This window comes from Triticum urartu, chromosome 4, assembly GCF_003073215.2.
Source record: "Triticum urartu cultivar G1812 chromosome 4, Tu2.1, whole genome shotgun sequence".
Taxonomy (NCBI): domain Eukaryota; kingdom Viridiplantae; phylum Streptophyta; class Magnoliopsida; order Poales; family Poaceae; genus Triticum; species Triticum urartu.
Genome location: NC_053025.1, coordinates 25,424,466 through 25,448,212, shown reverse-complemented (window position 1 = coordinate 25,448,212; position 23,747 = coordinate 25,424,466). Strand labels below are relative to the sequence as shown.

The 23,747-nt window shown below is 44.1% G+C and overlaps 1 protein-coding gene across 1 annotated transcript; it reads left to right on the top strand.

Moving 5' to 3' along the window:
* The first annotated feature begins 1,448 nt into the window (after positions 1-1,448).
* On the top strand, positions 1,449-2,900 carry LOC125553449. The gene is made up of 2 exons (XM_048717229.1): positions 1,449-2,250; positions 2,336-2,900. The coding sequence occupies exons 1-2, from the start codon at positions 1,615-1,617 to the stop codon at positions 2,471-2,473; spliced, it is 774 nt and encodes a 257-aa protein (XP_048573186.1). The 5' UTR covers positions 1,449-1,614; the 3' UTR covers positions 2,474-2,900.
* Positions 2,901-23,747: the final 20,847 nt, after the last annotated feature.

The following is a 23,747-nucleotide window of genomic DNA, read 5'->3' as shown; positions in this document are numbered from 1 at the left end:
GGAGTCGGCGCCCGCGAAGGCCCTCAGGGCGAGCAGCTAGAGCTCCTCGATGGCGGCGGCAACTGTGGCGACTGCGCTGCGGGGATGAAAACGCCATGAATCCGGTAATATAGGTCCAAACCGAGAGCATTAGTTCATAAAGAAGACGATCAGTTCGACAAAAATGAGAGCATTAATTCAACCCCTCGAATTCGTCAGTTCAAGAAGGATAACAGAATAATATTCTATTACACATAACAGAATAGCCCAGATGTATATATATATATATCTTTACCTAATAATAAAGCAAATTGGGTTTCTTTCGTCCGTCATGGTATTTTTCAGAAAAGTCCCTCTATTTCAGAGAATTCAACCCGCAATCCTGTTTTAAGTTAAAACGAATCGTTATTTTGGTATTTTACACAAAAGTCCCTGTCTTTTCTTGAAATCAACCCGCCGTCCGGATTTAAGTCACACCTGAACCGTTATTTTACATTTTTCAAACCCCCTGATGTTTTAGGTAATTCATCCGTGGATCATATTTAAGTCAAATAAATGCTTTTTAAAGTCATCCATATCTTTTAAATCGTAACTCTGATTTGAACATGTTATATATGAAGTTTGATTAGAAAAATATGTAGAATATGAATATGAGATTATTTTTACATGTTAAGTATTTTTAAATATTATTTTGGAATATATTTGAGTCAAACCAAATGATTTTCCAAATTAGCTGTATCTTTTAAACCGTAACTTCGATTTTAACATATTATATATGAAATTTTATTAGAAAAATGTGTGGAATCTAAATATGATGTTAATTTTACCTGTTAAATATTTTTTAAATATCGTTATGGAAGCAAACTTATAATTTATAGCGCATGATTCGTTTTTTGCAATATCAGCGGCGATCCGGATTGCAAATAAACACCCTACTATAACCATATACGGAAAAGAAAACATCGATAACTACACATGCATACCTCTAAAAACTGTCGCAGGGGAAAACAATAGATTTCTCATCGCGAGAGTGAGAGAAAGCGAGAAAGAGAGAGAGAGAGAGAGGAGGGAGAGAGGGGCAGAGAGAGACGCCTTAGGATTAACCATATTCAACACACGTTTTTGGTTGTTTTGTGTGAACACAGAGGCCATCGTCGGCGAGGGTGAGAAGGAGGATAAGCGGCAACACAAATATGATGCCTCGCAAAAATTAAAGGAGAGGGACCTATTATGGTCTTGAGTGATGGTTGTTGAGTTAAGAGCGTGTGTTATGTTTTCTCTCCCATTGCAACGCACGTGCTCTTTTGCTATATATATAGGACAACACTATTCTGATCCTAGGATCAGAATAGTTATTTGGATCACGGCGCGCCCTATATAGACACGATTAGCTGTTCCCGAACTTCCTAATAACCCACACCCCTTCCTAAAAATCACCCACGCCCCCACCGGTCCACCACTTCCCCCGATCCCACGATCCATGCCAGCGCCCTCCAATTCCTCCCATGATCCCCCACCAGCGCCCCGGCAACCTCTCGATCCATCGCCTACTGCCGCCTCCCTGGCTCCGGTGCGGCTCCCGCCGCTAGCCCCACGGCCCCGGTGTGCTTCCCGCTGCTGCGTCCCTCGGCCCCGATGCGCCCCCGCCGCCGCCCACCCTGTCCCCGACGAGCCTATATCCGCCGCCCCCCGCCGCGCCTCCTGCTGCCTCCCTCGACCTGCTTCGACGACGGCGCCGACCACCTCCACCTTCTTCCACTGCTGCACCAGCCACCGCTACCTTCTTCCACCATGGCGTCGGCCACCCCCTCCTTCCACCGTGCCGCCGACCACCTCCGTCGTCGCTCTCCACCCCGACCACCTCCGCCAGTGCGGCCAGACCTCGCCCCTTTCCGGCTCGACCTTCCCCCCTTCCTACGCGACCTGCCACGCGCCGCTGCCTGCATCTCGTCGTTGTTATGCGTCATGGAGAACCCACCTGCGGTCTGCACCCTACGCCTCCCCGAGGATGCCGCCGGCAAAGCTCAGGCACCGCTCTCCCGGTGGGGATTCGTCCATGTCGCGTGTAGGCAGACGCGAACCACCTCGCATGCCACGCTGGCCACATCCATCTCGCGGCGACCAACGCGAGGCCGAGGCGACCGTGGCAAACACAGTCCGGATCACATCTCCTTCATCTTAAACCGACAGCATCGAACCCATTTTTGGTTCCTCTTCCAGCAGCAGCCGCTGCCCAAGTTCGGAATTCTGGATGGCGACCGCGCCTCCTTGGTATCCTCTCTGAACCTATTTTATATCTAATAGCTACTTGTGATGTGCTGAATCACCTCTATATTTTCTTGTTCTTCTTCAAAAGTTCAGAAGTCCAGGTTGTTCAAGCGGCGCGGGCCAACGTGCACACTCAACTCTGCAGTGCCTGAGAAGCCACATGAGTCTCTGGCCTAGGAAGAGATGGAGAAGGGGCTCAAAAAGCTGCTTTCTAGGGATGCAATGAAGTTCTTTAACCAGGTCATAGTTGAGCAGCTCCTGCTCCCGTTCCCTCATCCCGCTTGGCATGTTCCATACATGCATTGTTCTTGGTGGAATTGCTCAACACACGAAGGAGCTAATACTACAAAGCGTTTCACTTAACTAGTCACTTCAACTTGTAGTCGTTCATGTACACAAGCTGTTTTTGTATATGTCTCAAACAAAAAAGTGTGTTTTTTGTAACATTTTACCCTGTCTCGTTGCACCTCTCTCTTTGGTTATAGGATAAGTTCATATATAGCGACAACAGAAAAGTTCATGTCAGAAAAATTGAAGTCCATCTATATGGAAGTTGATAATTGTTGTGTGTATGCAGGGGAGCACAAAAAAACTTGTAGCTGATAAATTTTCCTTTTGTTTAGCTGCAGCAATCTTTCTTGATGCCTGCTCTTTTTGAAGTGATTAAATTATGCTTATTTATGGTTCATGTTGGTGCTTGATGTTGGAAATATATTACAGTGCGTGAATGTGAAGTTCAGTTTGAAATAACCGAGCAGTCTGATGATTATAAAAACCTTGTATTTACCTGTTTCTCAAAAATGATTATAAAAACCTTGTATTTTGCTGTGGCATATCGTGTGTTAGAAAACAAAAATCAACAACTCAGATTTCAGTGAAAAAAGAAACTATAAAAGTTCATATATTGATCCTGAGAGAGTTCAAACTATGTATGCATGTGCAAACTTTGACACCCTCCATCTGTTTAATGAAAAATTCCAACAAAAGAGCTCGAAAGAATTTCTCGTTTTAAAAAAACAAGGCCAAGCTAAGGCACTACTTTCTCGTATGTGAATGAGATGTCATCTAAAATAGGATATACAAGAAATTGCTCGTCTTTCTTTTTTAATTTTTTTTGGATTTTTCTCGTTCATAAAAAAATAACCAATTTTTTTAAAAGTTAGATTTTCCTTGTTTCGAAAAAATAAGAGAGAAGGCCAACTCAAAATAACATAGCAGTTCAAAAAAATTATATAAAATGGATTTTCAAAAACAACTAGAAATTTTGAAATAACCGAGAAGGTCAAAAAATATAGAAGTTCAAATTTGAAAACCCTAGAAGTTCAATTTGAAATAATCAAGAAGGTCAAAAAACCTAGACGTTCAAATTTAAAAACCTAGAAAATTGTTTGATTATTTAAAACCATACTTTTATAAGAAGTTCAAAGTAAAAAAAGAGAAGTTCGAAGGTTAAAAAAACTTAGATATTTTCTCATTACTAAATAATAAAATGAAGAAGTTAAAATTAAAAAATAAGGAAAACTAAAAAAGTTTTAAAAGACTTAGTAGTTCAAAAAAGAATTTAAATAAAGCATTTTCCATGTTTCCAAAAAAATTTAGAGGTTCAAATTTAACAAACATAGAGGTTCAATGTTTATTACATAACCAAGAAAGTCAAATTGAAAATACAAAGAAGTTCAACTTTTTAATAATAAAGGGGTTATATAAAACCCTAGAGGTTCGAATTTAAATAACCGAGAAGTTCAATTTTTAGTGCAAAACCAAGATGCAAGTTTAAAAAATCTAAAATAAGAACTTCAAATTAAAAAGACGAAGAAGTTCAATGCTTGTTACAAACCCAAAAGAAGGTCATTAAAAAAAGCATCTCAAACAATTTTATAAAAAAGATTTTCTCTGTTAAAATAAACCTAGAAGCTCAAATTTAAAAACGGGGCGGCTTGAGGTCTATCAAAAAGTAGGATTTTTCCATCACTAAAAGAAATAAAACCAGGAAGTCCAAATTAAAAAGATGGAGAAGTTCGGTGATTATAGAAAACTCAGATTTCCTCGTTATTAAAGAATGAAAACAAGAAGTTCAAAAATTAAATAACAAGAAGTTCAACTTATAAAAATAGAGCGCTTAAAAATTTCATAAAAAAGATTAAGAAATTCAGATTAATATTCATAAAAAACTCAAATATTTTCACATAACCGAGAGAAGTTCATCTTGATAACCGAGAGAAGTTCACATACTACACGGTGTGCATTTTGTATTAAAAAGAATAAAAAAAAGCAAAGACTAAAAGTTTGTTGATATAAGTTCAAGTCCTTCATCGGAGAAAGTTAAAAAAATTGTGAGAGAGGTTTATACAAAAGAAATACCATTTGTGTAACACTTGACGAATGGGTGAGAAAATTACAAATAAAAAATACGTCACAGAAGTTCAACGTGAAAACAGCAGGAAGTTCACCTACTACACTAAATGAATATCAGATGAAAAACTTTTAAAATCGTCGCGGGTATGAAAAAATGATCAACACGGGAAAGTTGCGTGTTTACAATAGTCTTCCATCGGTATATCACTTGCTCAATTCCGGTGAGTGGATGGAGAGTTACGAGCAGTGGATGGAGACCTACGAGCAAAAAAAATGACGTGAAAAATAGAGTGAAGTTCAGGTACACGCGCCGAGAAGTTCAGGTTCTTCACATGGTGCATTTTCGAAGAATCTGTTTCGTGATAAACGCAGAACGAATGATCTCGTCATTTTCGAAATTACTTGAAAACGGCTAGGAATCACAGAAAACCATCAACACAAAAAAGTTTCACATTTTCAGTAGCTTTTCAACGGTATATCATTTGCCCAATTCTGATAAAGTTTGTAGAAATTACGGCGAAAATACGTTTTTCGCCATTTTCGAAACTAACTTAAAACCGTAAAGAATTGGGAGAAATAATACATACCAACAAGTTTCGCATTTGTTCAAGCTTTCCAACGCCATATCATTTGCTGCATTCGGACGCATGGTTAAAAAATTAGCTCGAAAATACAAACTCGGTAGGACTTGGACCATTTTCTAAATTACTCTTAAACCATTCAAAATTACAAAAAAACTTTCACGATGAAAAAGTAGCGCATTTTCATAAGCTTTCCATCGCCATATCATATGCCTCCATAGGATTAGCCGTTTAGAAATGACATCGAAAAAACGAACTCAGCTGTTCAGTTTACGAAATTTTACGTTTTTTCAAATTACTCTTTAACCATAGGGAATTAGAGAAAACTTTCAACATGTGGAAGGAGCGGTTTTGTAGCAGCTTTCCAACTCCATATTATATGCCTCATTTCGATAAATGGTTTAGAAATGCGATCGAAAATACGATTCACGTTTTTTGTGCGAAGAGAAAACGGTTTTCAAAACTGCTCTTAAACCGCTTACATTTTGTCAAAAATTTAACTTGGGTCATGATACTGGTGTCCATAGCTTTATAACGGTATATCGCAAGCCCCATTTCGGCAATGTTGGCGGAAGTTCAACCTAGTTCACAGGGAAGTTCAACGTACTACTAGCGGGGCAGGTCAGGTTGTGATCAGAATATTATTCTGATCCCGTGATCAGAATAGTGTTTATGTACATATATATATATATTCACCCCTCCCCCCTCTATTTTAATATAATGCACTATAATTTTACATTCCGTAAATTTTGTTTTATTTCATACGCAAAAGAGAACGTAAGAAAATATGTAATCGCCATAAAAAATATTTTATGTTATGTAAAATTACAAACATAAAAACATGTGTAAAATATACATAAAATGCAATTTTTTTGGTCCTATGACCTCTATTTTTGTTTTTTTATACCAAAGTTTACATAGGGAATCAATATGAATGTAACTATTTATATTCCAAAAGTAATTTATTTATGAAATGATTGTAAGATTAACTCGGTTGAAAAATAACTTATTCTACACCCTGAGTGAAAATATATATATATATCCCTGCCCTTTACGTTCTGAAAGGAAAAAACGACATAACCCTCAAACACGCAACTCGATTCCCCTTATCCCCTCTCTAACCCTATAGAAATCCACACGACTCAAATCCCCACTATAGTGGCCATCGCTTCCACCCGATGTCCCGACATGGCTTACCTTCCCCGCCACCCAGATCACCTTGCCCCATGTCTTATATCCCCAAAATTATCACGTGGGCTGATTTTTGATCTATGGGCAGATGCTTATAATCCAAGTAATCTAAACGTCGACAAGATGACGACCCTATTGGGTGGTTCTCAAGTGCACATCTGCCCACGTTGTTGATAAGTGCGACGAGGATCGGGCAAAATCCATCATTCTCCTAGCGCGCATCATCGCCCGCCGTGTATCACCGTGTTGGGTGTCCTCTTCAATGGGAAATGGGGCATGCCTTTTTACCCGGAGCTCATACCTTCATCGAGGTCCTAGACGACAGGGTCATCATCGTGGCAGAGTAGCTTCGAGCTCGTGAAGAATACAGCTGACTACTCGTCTACAAATGCACTTGTAGTTCGCTTGATGAAGTGCCCCGACTATCTTCACGGTATTGTACACCCACTTTCACACCACATGCCTTTCTAGTGCGCAACTGCGGTGGCTCCTACGTGTTGGCTGTCATGGTGAGGTGTGACATTCATGATAGGAAACTATAGCGAGAGATCGGGCGGGATGCTCTATGACTTTGGCTGCCACCACCTTCCTCCAGTCCGCACCTCTAGGGTAACATCAAGCCTGGTAGCTCAAGGAGCCAATCTTTCCGCCCGATAAGTTAGACCACCTGTGGGCTCATGTCACATTCTCATTTGAAGGAAGAGCCTTTCGGGTCGACCTTGCACAGGGTGTCTTGTCTTGTGACGCCATAGTATTTCATTCCTAAGGGACAACTGAAAGAAATTTGGGACACTGGGAAAAATAAAATAAATATTACTTTATACCAAACTTCTATACTTATTTTTAATCATACTGCACTACTAAGGAGTATACATTATATTATTTAGTTGATATAGTTAAACACATAATTTAGTTGGTATAGTTAACCAAGCTTCTTTGTTATCGGTTGCAATGTATATCGTTGATCACTTTGTTTATGATAAATTCAAATTAAGTGAAGTAACATAAACTATCTTTGAATTTGTGACAATTTTCACAAATTATATGGTATGTAAGTGCATATTTCATCAATAGTTTAGTTTCATTAAATATCATGTTAGAGGTTTCTAAAGAATACATCCAACTAATATCTTAATAGTAGTTTATAGCGTATTATTACGTGTACATATTTGTAGAATCTTGAATATAAATTATACTGTTTGCAAATGTGTCACGAGTTAGATTCAATAATAAGTTCAACATATGCATGGTACTAAAATATCATCGATAACATAAACATATCACTGATTAAATTATGGTGAAACAATTTGTTTATTTGGTATGCTCATTTGGACATTTCGTTTCATCTACTATATACAAGAGCTCCTACCAGTACAACCTGCAGGACGTCTATCGGAGAGAGAGGCTAGTTGTTACTTTGATGGGATGTGGATTTGCTCGTGCAAATTTATGATTCATTTTACACATATGCAATAATATTTTGAACTTAATCGATAATAGTATAGTGGTTACCATCTTTAATATTTGGGCCCCTCCTCCTTTGGGGCCCAGAGGGGTAGCCTTCTTTGTCCATCCTATGGGCCGGTCCTGCACCATCCTATTCGGCGACTATGAGGTCCAGTTCCACTATGTTCAATTGCCAACGTTGTGACGCCCGGATAATTAGGCTACAGAAAAACTCTGCTAATGATGCCACATCACCTCCGTTTCTGTTACTAATCCCTCGTTAGTTCAAAAACCGATTCAACATTCAAATTCCAAATATGGCATACAACAAAAGTTTTCAAACAATAAAACAAAATTGTTCGGTTTGTCCCAAATAATTCATAAGCAATATTGGTGGATAAACCAAGTCTTTATAAAAAGTTTAAATGCACTTAACTAAATAAAACGGTAGCAAAACTAATTGAGTGCTTTTAAATTAGTAACAAATGTTAAACTACTTTATGTAGTCACCAAACTTTTTAAGGCCGTGGTTTATTCAGAGACATTAATTTAGGAGCTATTGTCATATTTTACAAAACTAAAGAAATTAAAAGTAAAATAAAACAGAAAAGGAAAAATAATAAAAAAAAGAAAATACAAAACAGAAACAGAAAATAAAATAAGAGGCAACTCCCCCTCTCTGGGCCACGACCCAGCTGGCCTCTGGGCCAATCAGGCCGACAGGCCAGCCCACGCACCCCCACTCTCTCTCTGGCCTACAAGGCCACTCCCCCCAAACCCTAACCGCACCTACGCCCCCCACTCCACCCCGCTCGGTCCACTCCTTCCCCCCGATCCTCCTCGCTCTCCTCGATCTGGATTGGGCATCCACCTCGACGAGCGCGCCCCACGCCACCCGACGTCGGCGCCCGTCCTCGACGCGGTCCCGCAGCGTCACCGGACCCCCCCCCTTATCGCCCCTCCTCCCTCGCACGACGCCCGCCCGTGGCCTCTGCCTCACCAACACCGGAGCCCCGCGCCGCCACGACTATGGCCCGTCGTCCTCGTCTCCCCCTCGCCGAGACGCGACCTCAACTCCTCCCCGAGCCACCGCCAGATCCCTACGCCCCCCTGTGAGCTCCCCTTCTCCTGGCCCAGTCACCGCGTCGCCGCTCTCACCGCGGTCGGGCCGCTCCCTGGCCGCGCCCGTCGCCCCGCACCGACGCGCCTCGCCTCCCCTGCTTCCCCCAGCCTCGCCTGCGCTGTCCAGCCGCACCCGCCATGGACCTCTGGTCGCGAACGGCTACGTCCGGCAGCGCCTCCACGCGTGCCTTGGCTGCCCTGTGCGCGCCTTGGCCACGCACCTCGTCCTGCCCCCGGCGTCCCGCTACACCCGTCGCCGCCTGCGCGTGCGGCCACCGCGCCTCGCCCGTCCGCCTACAACGAGTTGTCGCTCGCCGGCACACGCGCGCCCATGGCTCCGGTCCCCTCCGCCCCGCTGCCCTGTTCCGACCGGCGCTCGTGTGCCCTTGGCCGCCGGCGCCCGCGGCCGGCTCTGGCGTGTTGTCTGGGTGGGTTATGCCCGCACAGCGGGCTCCGCCCCGTTTCGCCGGGTCCGCCCGCACACCACCCGTTAACCCGCCCCGCTATGGCCTCTGGCCAATGACAGCCGGGGCCCATAGCCAAAATGATTTTTTTTAAAAAAGAAAAAAATACAAATGAAATTAGTTAATTAATTCATTAATTAACTAATTAATTAACTTAATTAATTAACTTAATTAAAACTAGTTAATTAACCTAATCACTTAGTAGCTAATTATTCTGTTAGGTTAGTTAGCAGTCAATGACAGCTGGGACCCACGCGTCAGCGACCCAGTCAACACCTCTGTTGACTGCTGACGTCATGCTGACGTCGTGCTGATGCAATAATGCTATTTTTGAATTGACTTAATAATAATGATTTAAAAATTGATTAAATCTTTGGAAATTAATATAAAATAATCCGTAGCTCAGATGAAAATACTTTCTACATGAAAGTTGCTTAGAACGACGAGACGAGCCCGGATACGCAGCCCGTTCGTCCGCCACGCATCCCTAACCTATCAAACTCACAACTTTCCCCATCCGGTTCGTCTGTCCGAAAACGCGAAACACCGGGGATAATTTCACGGATGTTTCCCCCCTTCACCGGTACCACCTCGTACCGCGTTAGGGAACACCTAGCATCACGCTTTGTCATGTCATGCATCATCATGCATTTGTTTGCATTATATTTATTGTTTCTTCCCCCTATTCTCTCGCTAGACACCGAGACCGACGCCGCTGCTACCCAGTATGACTATGGTGTTGACGACCCCTCTCTCTTGACAGAGCAACCAGGCAAGCCCCCCCTTGATCACTAGATGTCGCCTACTCTACTATCTATACTGCTTGCATTAGAGTAGTGTAGCATGTTACTGCTTTCCGTTAATCCTATCTTGATGCATAGCCTGTCCTTGCTACTACTGTTGTTACCTTACCTGCAATCCTAATGGCTTAGTATAGGATGCTAGTTTACCATCAGTGGCCCTACATTCTTGTCTGTCTGCCATGCTATACTATCGGGCCGTGATCACTTGGGAGGTGGTCACGGGTATATACTTATACATAATATATGATACTTGTGGTGCTTAAAGTCGGGTCGGCTCGTAGGAGTACCCGCGAGTGATTCCAATGTTGGGGGCTGAAGGGGCAGGTGGCTCCATCCCGATAGAGGTGGGCCTCAGTTCCCGAAGGCCCCGACGGTTACTTTGTGGCGGAGCGACAAGGCAGGTTGAGACCACCTAGGAGAGAAGTGGGCCTGGCCCTAGTCGGCGTCTGTGGTTATTTCAAAATAACATGCTTAACGAGATCTTGGTATTTGATCTGAGTCTGGCTACTGGCCTATACGCACTAACCATCTACGCGGGGACGGTTATGGGCACTCGTCGTCATGGTATCAGCCGAAGCCTTCGTGACGTCAGCGACTGACGGCGCGCACCGGATTGGACTGGAACGCCTGCTAGGCTAGGTCTGCTTCCGGCCGCCCTCACAACGTGCAGGTGTGCAATGGGCGATGGGCCCAGACCCCTGCGCCATAGGATTTAGACCGGCGTGCTGACCTCTCTGTTGTGCCTAGGTAGGGCTGCGACGTGTTGATCTTCCGAGGCCGGGCATGACCCAGAAAAGTGTGTCCGGCCAAATGGGATCGAGCGTGTTGGGTTATGTGGTGCACCCCTGCAGGGAAGTTGATCTATTCGAATAGCCGTGTCCCTCGGTAAAAGGACGACCCGGAGTTGTACCTTGACCTTATGACAACTAGAACCGGATACTTAATAAAAACACACCCTTCCAAGTGCCAGATACAACCGGTGATCGCTCTCTCACAGGGCGACGAGGGGAGGATCATCGGTTAGGATTATGCTATGCGATGCTACTTGGAGGACTTCAGTCTACTCTCTTCTACATGCTGCAAGACGGAGGCTGCCAAAAGCGTAGTCTTCGACAGGATTAGTTATCCCCCTCTTATTCTGGCATTCTGCAGTTCAGTCCACATATGATAGCCTTATTCAATTTGATACCAATGCATACATATGTAGTGTAGCTCCTTGCTTGCGAGTACTTTGGATGAGTACTCACGGTTGCTTTTCTCCCCCTTTTCCCCTTTCCTATATCTGATTGCTGCAACCAGACGTTGGAGTCCAGGAGCCAGACGCCGTCGTTGATGATGACTACTACTACTCGGGAGGTGCCTACTACTACGTGCAGCCTGCTGACGGCGACCAGGAGTAGTTTAGGAGGATCCCAAGCAGGAGGACTGCGCCTCTTTCGATCTGTATCCCCGTTTGTGCTAGCCTTCTTAAGGCAAACTTGTTTAGTTATGTCTGTACTCAGATATTGTTGCTTCCGCTGACTCGTCTATGATCAAGCTCTTGTATTCGAGCCCTCGAGGCCCCTGGCTTGTAATATGATGCTTGTATGACTTATTTTATTTGTAGAGTTGTGTTGTGGTATCTTCCCGTGAGTCCCTGATCTTAATCGTACACGTTTGCGTGTATGATTAGTGTACGATTGAATCGGGGGCGTCACAATTGGTATCAGAGCCGACTGCCTGTAGGAATCCCCCTTTCCAACTCCTTGGCCGAAGTCGAGTCTAGTCATTGAAAAACTTTTACTAACATGGTTGTGCGGCTTACGGGCCCACGTCGTCGTCCGGGTGGTATTAGGATCTTTTACTCCTCGATCCTTACTCTGGGACTCTGAACTCTCTTCTATTCGGGTTAAATGAATTTTGCTAAATTTAACATTAGGATCTCATTATCACCTTCTCCCGGAGAGCCCTTCATTACAGATGATCGACTTCTTCAACAGAAGATTTTGATAATACTCTCCGATGTTCTCCCGAAACTTTGTGCCATTGCTTTTGCAATTCCCTACCACCGAAAAATCCCTATGGATAAATACTTACACATGTCATTCTTACTTTTATTCCCAGTTGGTCTTGTTATTACAAGATATCCCGAAATACTTGTCGTTGTTTCGATAATCCTTTGAGCTTACTGCCTTGCTGTTCTTTGTCACCTGAATACCCCTACGGATAATTCTCACACTTATCGAGTATCCGCTCATCCCCCAGTTGTTCATGTGTCTCACAATGGTCATCGAAATACTATTCGATCCTCCAAAAATCCTTAGTAGCTTATTGCTCTGCAATACTTGTCTGCTTACATGATGGATGCTTTCCATATGTCTGGCAATATTCGTTAGTATCCTTAGACACCGTCATTTTGATCCCTTTGATTCAACATGAGTGCGAATGCACGCAATCATCAGTTGATCCTTTTAAATTATCTTTCCGGCTCAGACATCATTTTAAACATGAGCTGGTTCTCAACAAATCCAATTGCCGTCGATTGTACCCCTAAGGCTATTCAACTTATCCATCCCTAATCAGAACATTGCTTCTGATCCCTTGATTTGAAAATCATAATTCCTTTGCATTTGAGCTCTGGATTAGTCAGTTGTTTCCATAATCCAATGCATTTGCATTGTTACTTCCTCTGGTTGTGTGCTGATGCTCACGTCAGCTCTGTTATGGACCGGCAGATCCTTTAATGGATTTTATCCGACGGCGTCCTTCATATTCAATAACCTTGTGAGCCTTCCCTCGGATACATAATGCCTTTGGTAAATGGTCTCATCTACTTTCTCAACCTTGCTCTGCTTTCGAGCTTGTGATATTTACTCTTGAAACTTGCGGTATTTGTTTCTAAGATGCCCATATGGGTTGAACCAATGCCTTCCCTAATCTGTGTGAACCCGAAAGATTACACGGGTCATACTTAGCTGGTATTGCACCAGGTAAAACTTTCAGCAACTAATGTCATTTTTGAAACATGAGAAGTGAATGGAAGGTTGTGCATTGAATAAGTGGGAGTCGACCTTGAACTTTGTGTTCATGCCCATGGACACGATGTAGATCTTATCATTACCGCTTCTCTTAAATTAATTATTCCCTCAGTATAAGTTCTTATATCTGGGATCCGGCCTTTTGCGGTCATGGTTCCGACCATGTTCTCCTTTAAATTCCATTTCTCCGACAAGTTATAGTACTTGTCTTCTGCAGATCAATACATCTCTGCAACCTCTATGTTGACCTTCCTTCGAGTATACCCTCCAGTGTCTCGAGAATATCCAAGAACTGTGTTGCTTCCTATGAGTCTTCATCTAGTACTGCTTCTCATCGATTTCGGATTTTCCCCGGGTACTGAGCTATTAGTCACTTGAGAACACCGATATGATAACTGAGTCCATAGTCTGATTCATTATTCTAAGTAATTTTTGTTGCTTATGAGTTTAATAATCCTTCAATTCATTCCTAGCCCGATCGGCTATATCATTATTGTGCTAAATTGTAACTGTGCTACCTGGTCCTTCTTCCTGAAGCACAATTTTCGACGATGAGCTAAGCTCACGTCGATCTTCCTCATCATGTCATTTCGCCTCGAACATAAGACTTGGTTAGGTGTTTATGTCATACCCTTGGTTCCAATAACCTTTCGCTTCACCATTCATTGGACTCGTTGTCATCACCGATCGATTACATCTTGAAATCTCTCGACAAAAGTGTCATGATCATCATCAACATCCTGAGCTCTTACAAAATAGCTATTGGATTCTTGATGAGAAATTCCATCCTTGCCCTTGATGATTTGTGTTGTCGTTGACCACTTATTGCCTTCCTCCAACACAAATTTGTTCGTGTTTTGTGTTATACCTAGAGATCCGTGCTATCCAGCAATTATTCTTCTTTACCTTGGACTATTATCATCTTTTATGTCAAGAATGTCGTGAGAATTTCACCACCTCTTGAGAATTCTTGATACCAGTAATAGTTATCACCATCACCATTCCCTCTTAGTCCTTGTGTTGTTCCTAACCGGAATACCGATAAATGAACTTTGATGTGTGAATTCAAAACTTCTGGAAACCCTATTGCTTTGAACAAATGTTTACTCGTGGATGTTCTCCTCGAGCATACAACATTATATCATTTGATTTGACATATGTTATCTCCTTATTCACATAAGTGTGGAAATTCAGCTTTTGGAAATCTTGAAGGATTGTCGCTGAGTCCATCAGCCACCCCCCTCATCATTCCCTTGGGTTAATGATGAACTCTTGTTTCGGAACTCGCTCCCATAGTTCATTTCCTAAGAATTTTTCAAGGTCATCTCGACAATTGTGTTGAACCTTTTCTTCTCAGGCATCCTGAGTCAGAGGTATCCTGACACCAATCAGATCTGAATCTCGGTCAGATATGATGGTTGGGACATATATCCAAGAGTTATAACACTGGTCCTTATATATTGGTAAGGTGATGTCATGCCCATCACACCTGGCCGAAGGACTTGTGGTTATAGTTTCCATTTTAGTAAGGTTATCCTTTCTTCCATGAGAAAATGGTAAGACTTATTCTATAAGTTGTTCCTGATGGATCCTTTGTGTATCCATAGCCTGATCCTTACCTGATGACCATGTCAATGCTATCTCGAAGCCTGTCTGTGGTACTCCGATTTTCAACAAGAACATTTGAAGCCAATGCTAAATGTTTCTTGCTCAATTATCCAAACACCGTTGTATGGGTAATGTCATGAAATTTCTCTCCCCTTACCTAAAGGGTTTTCTACATGATATCCTGCCACGGATATCATGCTCTGCTTGTCCTTGGGGAGGATATATCCCTGAATTATGTGTTTAAAACACATTTTCCTTTCCATTCTTCTGTTTAAAACTGATAATCGCATTTTCCTTTCCATTGTCTTGTTAAGCTTTCATGTAATCTGACTTAACTGAACAGTGATAATTCCCTGCTTAGTAAGCACCTCGTTGTACAACTCTGTCAGTAAGACCTTGTTACCATTCTTGATAGCATCCCGGTAACCACCGATGGACGAGAACTTTGCCTATTGGTCCGCCTCGTTCAACGAGCAGGAAAATGGTTCTCTTCGTCCCTCACCCTTGGTATCGATGTTGTTGCCGACATAACTGACAGACTAGCCTCTGACATGCCTTGCTATCATGAACAACAAGATGTCACCACTCCTACTTTTATCCCACATGGTGGGCCCATAACCCACAGTTCCACAAGATCGAAACCTGACTCTCCTGTACACCACCTGTTCCCAAGGTTGTTCCTCGTGCTTGACTTCGTATGTAATTCACGGACCACCTGTCTAGTGATCTATTCTGGTATGAGGCGCAATACCTATTCTCGTTGCCCTGAAACCCTTTTACCTTCTAATTAGGCATCGAATGATTGCCTATCTGTTTGAACCTCTCATGGTACCTTCTTACTTTACTCTCGATATTTTCTTAAGTATCTGTTCGAGAGTTACTTTCCACCACAGCCCCTGAGTTATCTGCCAGATAGCCAACTTTGTAAGGTTCGTTCTTCCGAAGATACCCATTATCCTTTTTCTTAAGTATGATGGAACCCCCGAAGGAAGGGATGACGACTTCATCGTGGTTCCCGGAAGCATAGGAATGAAGACAGCAACACAATGGATCGATCTCTTCGAGAAGAGCAACCAAGACCGAGGACACCCATTAAAAATTTAGTAACCAGAACTTTCTCCCTTACTCCCCTCTTAAATCTCGGGATGAGATTTCTTGTAGTGGAGGAGAATTGTGACGCCCGGATAATTAGGCTACAGAAAAACTCTGCTAATGATGCCACATCACCTCCGTTTCTGTTACTAATCCCTCGTTAGTTCAAAAACCGATTCAACATTCAAATTCCAAATATGGCATACAACAAAAGTTTTCAAACAATAAAACAAAATTGTTCGGTTTGTCCTAAATAATTCATAAGCAATATTGGTGGATAAACCAAGTCTTTATAAAAAATTTAAATGCACTTAACTAAATAAAACGGTAGCAAAACAATTAATTGAGTGCTTTTAAATTAGTAACAAATGTTAAACTAGTTTATGTAGTCACCAAACTTTTTAAGGCCGTGGGTTATTCACAGACATTAATTTAGGAGCTATTGTCATATTTTACAAAACTAAAGAAATTAAAAGTAAAATAAAACAGAAAAGGAAAAATAGTAAAAAAAGGAAAATACAAAACAGAAACAGAAAATAAAATAAGAGGCCACTCCCCCTCTCTGGGCCACGGCCCAGCTGGCCTCTGGGCCAGTCAGGCCGCCAGGCCAGCCCACGCTCCTCCCCCAATCTCTCTCTGGCCTACAAGGCCACTCCCCCCAAACCCTAACCGCACCCACGCCCCCCACTCCACCCCGCTCGGTCCACTCCTTCCCCCCTATCCTCCTCGCTCTCCTCGATCTGGATTGGGGATCCACCCCGACGAGTGCGCCCCGCGCCACCCGACGTCGGCGCCCGTCCTTGACGCGGTCCTGTCCCATCACTGGACCCCCCTTATCGCCCCTCCTCCCTCGCACGACGCCCGCCCATGGCCTCTGCCTCACCGACACCGGAGCCCCACGCCGCCACGACTGCGTCGCCGCCCGTCGCCCTCGTCTCCCCCTCGCCGGGACGCGACCTCAACTCCTCCCCGAGCCACTGCCAGATCCCTACGGCCCCAGTGAGCTCCCCTTCTCCTGGCCCAGTCACCGCGCGACCGCATCACCGTGCTCACCGCGGTCGGGCCGCTCCCTGGCCGCGCCCGTCGCCCCGCACCGACGCGCCTCGCCTCCCCTGCTTCCCGCAGCCTCGCTTGCGCCGTCCATCCGCGCCCGCCGTGGACCTCTGGTCGCGAACGGCTACGTCTGACAGCGCCTCCACGTGCGCCTTGGCTGCCCTGTGCGCGCCTTCGCCATGCACCTCGCCCTGCCCCCGTCGTCCCGCTACGCCCGTCGCCGCCTGCACGTGCGGCCACCGCGCCTCGCTCGTCCGCCTACGCCGCGCTATCGCTCGCCGGCACACGCGCGCCCATGGCTCCGGTCCCCTCCGCCCTGCTGCCCTGTTCCGACCGGCGCTCGTGTGCCCTTGGCCGCCGGTGCCCGCGGCCGGCTCTGGCGCGTTGTCTGGGCAGGTTATGCCCGCACAGCGGGGCTCCGCCCCGTTTCGCCGGGTCCGCCCGCACACCACCCGTTAACCCGCCCCGCTATGGCCTCTGGCCAATGACAGCCGGGGCCCATAGCCAGAACGATTTTTTTTAAAAAAATAAAAAAATAAAAATGAAATTAATTAATTAATTCATTAATTAACTAAATTAATTAACTTAATTAAAACTAGTTAATTAACCTAATCACTTAGTAGCTAATTATTCTGTTAGGTTAGTTAGTGGTCAATGACAGCTGGGACCCACACGTCAGCGACCCAGTCAACACCTCTGTTGACTGCTGACGTCATGCTGACGTCGTGCTGATGCAATAATGCTATTTTCGAATTGACTTAATAATAATGATTTAAAAATTGATTAAATCTTTGGAAATTAATATAAAATAATCCGTAGCTCGGATGAAAATACTTTCTACATGAAAGTTGCTCAGAACGACGAGACGAGCCCGGATATGCAGCCCGTTCGTCCGCCACGCATCCCTAACCTATCAAACTCGCAACTTTCCCCCTCCGGTTCGTCTGTCCGAAAACGCGAAACACCGGGGATAATTTCCCGGATGTTTCCCCCCTTCACCGGTACCAGCTCGTACCGTGTTAGGGCACACCTAGCATCACGCTTTGTCATGTCATGCATCATCATGCATTTGTTTGCATTATATTTATTGTTTCTTCCCCCTCTTCTCTCGCTAGACACCGAGACCGACGCCGCTGCTACCCAATACGACTACGTTGTTGACGACCCCTCTCTCTTGACAGAGCAACTAGGCAAGCCCCCCGCCCTTGATCACCAGATATCGCCTACTCTACTTTCTATACTGCTTGCATTAGAGTAGTGTAGCATGTTACTGCTTTCCGTTAATCCTATCCTGATGCATAGCATGTCCTTGCTACTACTGTTGTTACCTTACCTGCAATCCTAATGCTTAGTATAGGATGCCAGTTTACCATCAGTGGCCCTACATTCTTGTCTGTCTGCCATGCTATACTATCGGGCCGTGATCACTTGGGAGGTGGTCACGGGTATATACTTATACATACTATATGATACTTGTGGTGATTAAAGTCGGGTCGGCTCGTAGGAGTACCCGCGAGTGATTCCGATGTTGGGGGCTGAAGGGGCAGGTGGCTCCATCCCGGTAGAGGTGGGCCTGAGTTCCCGAAGGCCCCCAACGGTTACTTTGTGGCGGAGCGACAGGGCAGGTTGAGACCACCTAGGAGAGAGGTGGGCCTGGCCCTGGTCGGCGTCTGTGGTTATTTCAAAATAACACGCTTAACGAGATCTTGGTATTTGATCTGAGTCTGGCTACTGGCCTATACGCACTAACCATCTACGCGGGGACAGTTATGGGCACTCGACGTCGTGGTATCAGCCAAAGCCTTCGTGACGTCAGCGACTGAGCGGCGCGCGCCGGATTGGACGGGAACGCCTGCTAGGCTAGGTCTGCTTCCGGCCGCCCTCGCAACGTGCAATTATGCAATGGGCGATGGGCCCAGACCCCTGTGCCATAGGATTTAGACCAGCGTGCTGACCTCTCTGTTGTGCCTAGGTAGGGCTGCGACGTGTTGATCTTCCGAGGCCGGGCATGACCCATAAAAGTGTGTCCGGCCACATGGGATCGAGCGTGTTGGGTTATGTGGTGCACCCCTGTAGGGAAGTTGATCTATTCGAATAGCCGTGTCCCTCGGTAAAAGGACGACCCGGAGTTGTACCTTGACCTTATGACAACTAGAACTGGATACTTAATAAAACACACCCTTCCAAGTGCCAGATACAACCGGTGATCGCTCTCTCACAGGGCGACGAGGGGAGGATCATCAGTTAGGATTATGCTATGCGATGCTATTTGGAAGACTTCAGTCTACTCTCTTCTACATGCTGCAAGACGGAGGCTGCCAGAAGCGTAGTCTTCGACAGGATTAGTTATCCCCCTCTTATTCTGGTATTCTGCAGTTCAGTCCACATATGATAGCCTTATTCCATTTGATACCAATGCATACATATGTAGTGTAGCTCCTTGCTTGCGAGTACTTTGGATGAGTACTCACGGTTGCTTTTCTCCCCCTTTTCCCCTTTCCTATATCCGATTGCTACAACCAGACGTTGGAGTCCAGGAGCCAGACGCCATCGTTGATGACGACTACTACTACTCGGGAGGTGCCTATTACTATGTGCAGCCCGCTGATGATGACCAGGAGTAGTTTAGGAGGATCCCAGGTAGGAGGCCTGCACCTCTTTCGATCTGTATCCTTGTTTGTGCTAGCCTTCTTAAGGCAAACTTGTTTAGCTTATGTCTGTACTCAGATATTGTTGCTTCCGCTGACTCGTCTATGATCGAGCTGTTGTATTTGAGCCCTCGAGGCCCCTGGCTTGTAATATGATGCTTGTATGACTTATTTTATTTGTAGAGTTGTGTTGTGGTATCTTCCCGTGAGTCCTTGATCTTGATCGTACACGTTTGCGTGTATGATTAGTGTACGATTGAATCGGGGGCGTCACAAATGTAATGATTGATTTAAAAAGGGGAGCACCATTCTTAGTCAAAGTCAGGCCATAAGATATTGAACGGCATATAACTCCATCAAGCTGGCCTGCATTGGCAAAGGTTGTGAATGCAAGGGATGTGGTGGCCTTGGGACAGCCGGGGACTTGGTGTTGTCCTTGTGGGATCTAGATGTGGCCACTTAACAGTGGTGCTCAAAATATGGTGCTAATGGGTTCCGCATTGCGAGTCTGTGGGATTTGGCAAGTTTCAAGAAGAGGGGGTTGTCGCAGGTACCACCTATATTCCCTATTCTGAGCACGCAAGAGGACGGCGACAACGTCCTCTCCTTCAAGTTGCATGACGGTATCGGTGGGAATGTGCACCTGTGCTACCTGAATTTACGCACCAAGGTTGTCATGACGTCTTACTTCCTATCTTCTAGGTCATCTACAGAACCATCTAACTTTGCTTATGGTTTCTTTAAAGAATTGAACAACAACTACATGTCTAGTCCTACTAATCCGGATGAACAACCGTTCCCCACTCAACCAAATAGAGGCTATAGCTCTTCTGAGGAGCACGAGGGCATTCCCCCTCTTGTTCCAGTCGACAAGAGAGCCCTTGGGAAGTATTAATGTGTTCCGCTTCTGGTCACGTAAGTATAATTTTGTCATTTACTTCCCCTCCACACTGACATCCCAATAAACCCTCCAAGACAAGTCTTGGATTTGTTCTTTTTTGTGCATCTAGCAATGGAGATGAATTATACTAGATTTACAAGGATCAGCTGTTGGATTGGCAGGATCTGCTGAGATAAAATTCTTTTTGTTGGATGTTATCCTTCTAAAATAGCTCCTGGTTGGTGGGTTATTGTGCTACTATAGTACTCCAGTTACTGAATAGCTTATCTATGTGTGAATCCATTATGTGTTTTGCTTATTATTGTGCTAATGCTTGTGCCTACCTTTTCTTGGTTGGGATGCTTTGTCAAGATTCTTGGCATAGAGTATATGCATCAATTCATATTGATTTAAGGAGAAGTTTAAGGTTCGCACACGTTAGGCCAAGTTTATCAGAAAAGTGAGCTTATCATGAGTGTTGTTTAGCTATCTAGTGTTCCGGTTTCACATGCTCCTTTTGATCCTTTGAAGCGCAATGATCTTGATTTATTAAATTTGGTGGTTTTATTTTATATTTGTTGGTTTATTGCAAATCCAGCAATACGATGTTTATACTGTTACAAGTGCAAAATTGGCCCTCTTTTGCTTGTATTACATATTGACCTTGAACTTTTCTGCGCCTTGTTGCCTAATATATCCTGGTATAATGCCGTTTTTGCTTCACAAAGGTATATCAAATGAAATTTTTGCTCTTACTAAGTTCTTTTACTTGGTTTGAACTAATTTATCTTGTTTTTATTGTTTCCTGCATTGAAGTATAATGGTTTAGTAATTAGATATACTCTACTTAATTTTCTCTCGGATGTACATGGTGATATGTAGCATGCCTAAATCACCAAGATGTTTAATGTATTTCTACGATGTTTGGGTTATCATTAAAATTTGTCATGCCCCGGTTCAAAATGTTCATGAAAATAATATAGAAGTCTGATAGCATCAGCAACGAATTAATTTACCAAGGTATAATTTAGGCCACTTACTTTTCCTGCATTTGAGGTTTGCACATTCAGCCTCGCCCCGCTCCTCGCCTGACCCCGCCGCTGGCCACTCCGGCCGCGGCGGCCACCGAGAGACCTCCTCGTCGGTGACCTTCTGCTGACGGCCACCACTAGTGCCTTAGCGTCCACCCCATCCAATTATGATATGATAACCCACAAGTATAGGGGATCGCAATAGTTTTCGAGGATAGATTATTCAACCCAAATTTATTGATTCGACACAAGGGGAGCCAAAGAATATTCTCAAGTATTAGCAGCTGAGTTGTCAACTCAACCACACCTGGAAACTTAATATCTGCAGCAAAGTATTTAGTAGCAAAGTAATATGATAGTAGTGGTAATGGTAGCCAAAGGTAATGATAACAAAAGTAATGTTTTTGGTATTTTGTAGTGATTGTAACAGTAGCAGCGGAAAAGTAAATAAGCGAAGAATAATATATGGAAAGCTTGTAGGCAATGGATCGGTGATAGAGAATTATGCCGGATGCGGTTCATCATCTAACAGTCATAACCTAGGGTGACACACAACTAGCTCCAATTCCTCAATGTAATGTAGGCATGTATTCCGAATATAGTCATACATGCTTATGGAAAAGAACTTGCATGACATCTTTTGTCCTACCCTCTGATACGTCTCCAACGTATCTATAATTTTTGATTGCTCCATGCTATATTATCTACTGTTTTGGACTATATTGGGCTTTATTTTCCACTTTTATATTATTTTTGGGACTAACCTATTAACCGGAGGCCCATCCCAGAATTGATGTTTTTTGCCTATTTCAGTGTTTTGAAGAAACGGAATATCAAACGGAGTCCAAACGGAATAAAATCTTCGGGAACGTGATTTTCTCACCGAACGTGATCCAGGAGACTTGGACCCTACTGCAAGGAAGCAAAGAGGTGCTCACGAGGGTAGGGGTGCCCCCCCTAGGGCGCGCCCCCCTGCCTCGTGGGACCCTTGGTGCTCCACCGACGTACTCATTCCTCCTATATATACCCACGTACCCCCAAACGATCAGAACAGGAGCCAAAAACCTAATTCCACCGCCGCAACTTTCTGTATCCACGAGATCCCATCTTGGGGCCTGTTCTGGAGCTCCGCCGGAGAGGGTCGTCATCACGGAGGGCTTCTACATCATCATAGCCTCTCTGATGAAGTGTGAGTAGTTTACCTCAGACCTTCGAGTCCATAGTTAGTAGCTAGATGGCTTCTTCTCTCTTTTTGGATCTCAATACAATGTTCTCCCCCTCTCTTGTGGAGATCTATTCGATGTAATCTTCTTCTTTTGTGGTGTGTTTGTTGAGACCGGTGAATTGTGGGTTTATGATCAAGTCTATCTATGAACAATATTTGAATCTTCTCTGAATTCTTTTATGTATGATTGGTTATCTTTGCAAGTCTCTTCAAATTATCCGTTTGGTTTGGCCAACTAGATTGGTAGTTCTTGCCATGGGAGAAGTGCTTAGCTTTGGGTTCGATCTTGCGGTGTTCTTTCCTAGTGACATAAGGGGCAGCAAGACACGTATTGTATCGTTTCCATCGAGGATAACAAGATGGGGTTTATTTCATATTGCATGAATTTATGTCTCTACATCATGTAATCTTGCTTAAAGCATTACTCTATTTTTAACTTAATACTCTAGATGCATGCATGATAGCGGTCGATGAGTGGAGTAATAGTAGTAGATGCAGAATCGTTTCGATCTACTTGTCACGGACGTGATGCCTATATACATGATCATGCCTATAGATATTCTCATAACTATGCTCAATTATGTCAATTGCTCAACAGTAATTTGTTCACCCACCATAGAAAACTTATGCTCTCGAGAGAAGCCACTAGTGAAACCTATGGCCCCCGGATCTATTCTCATCATATCAATCTCCATCACTTTTATATTGTTTTGCTATTTACTTTTCTTTTACTTTTTACTTTGCATCTTTATATCAAAAATACCAAAAATATTCTATCTATCAGATCTCACTCTCATAAGTGACTGTGAAGGGCTTGACAACCCCTAATCGCATTGCTTGCGGGTAGCTATCGCTTTGTGCAGGTACGAGAGACTTGAGCGTGGGCTCCTATTGGATTGATACCTTGGTTCTCAAAAACTAAGGGAAATACTTACACTACTCTGCTGCATCATCCCTTCCTCTTCGGGGAAAACCAACGCAAGC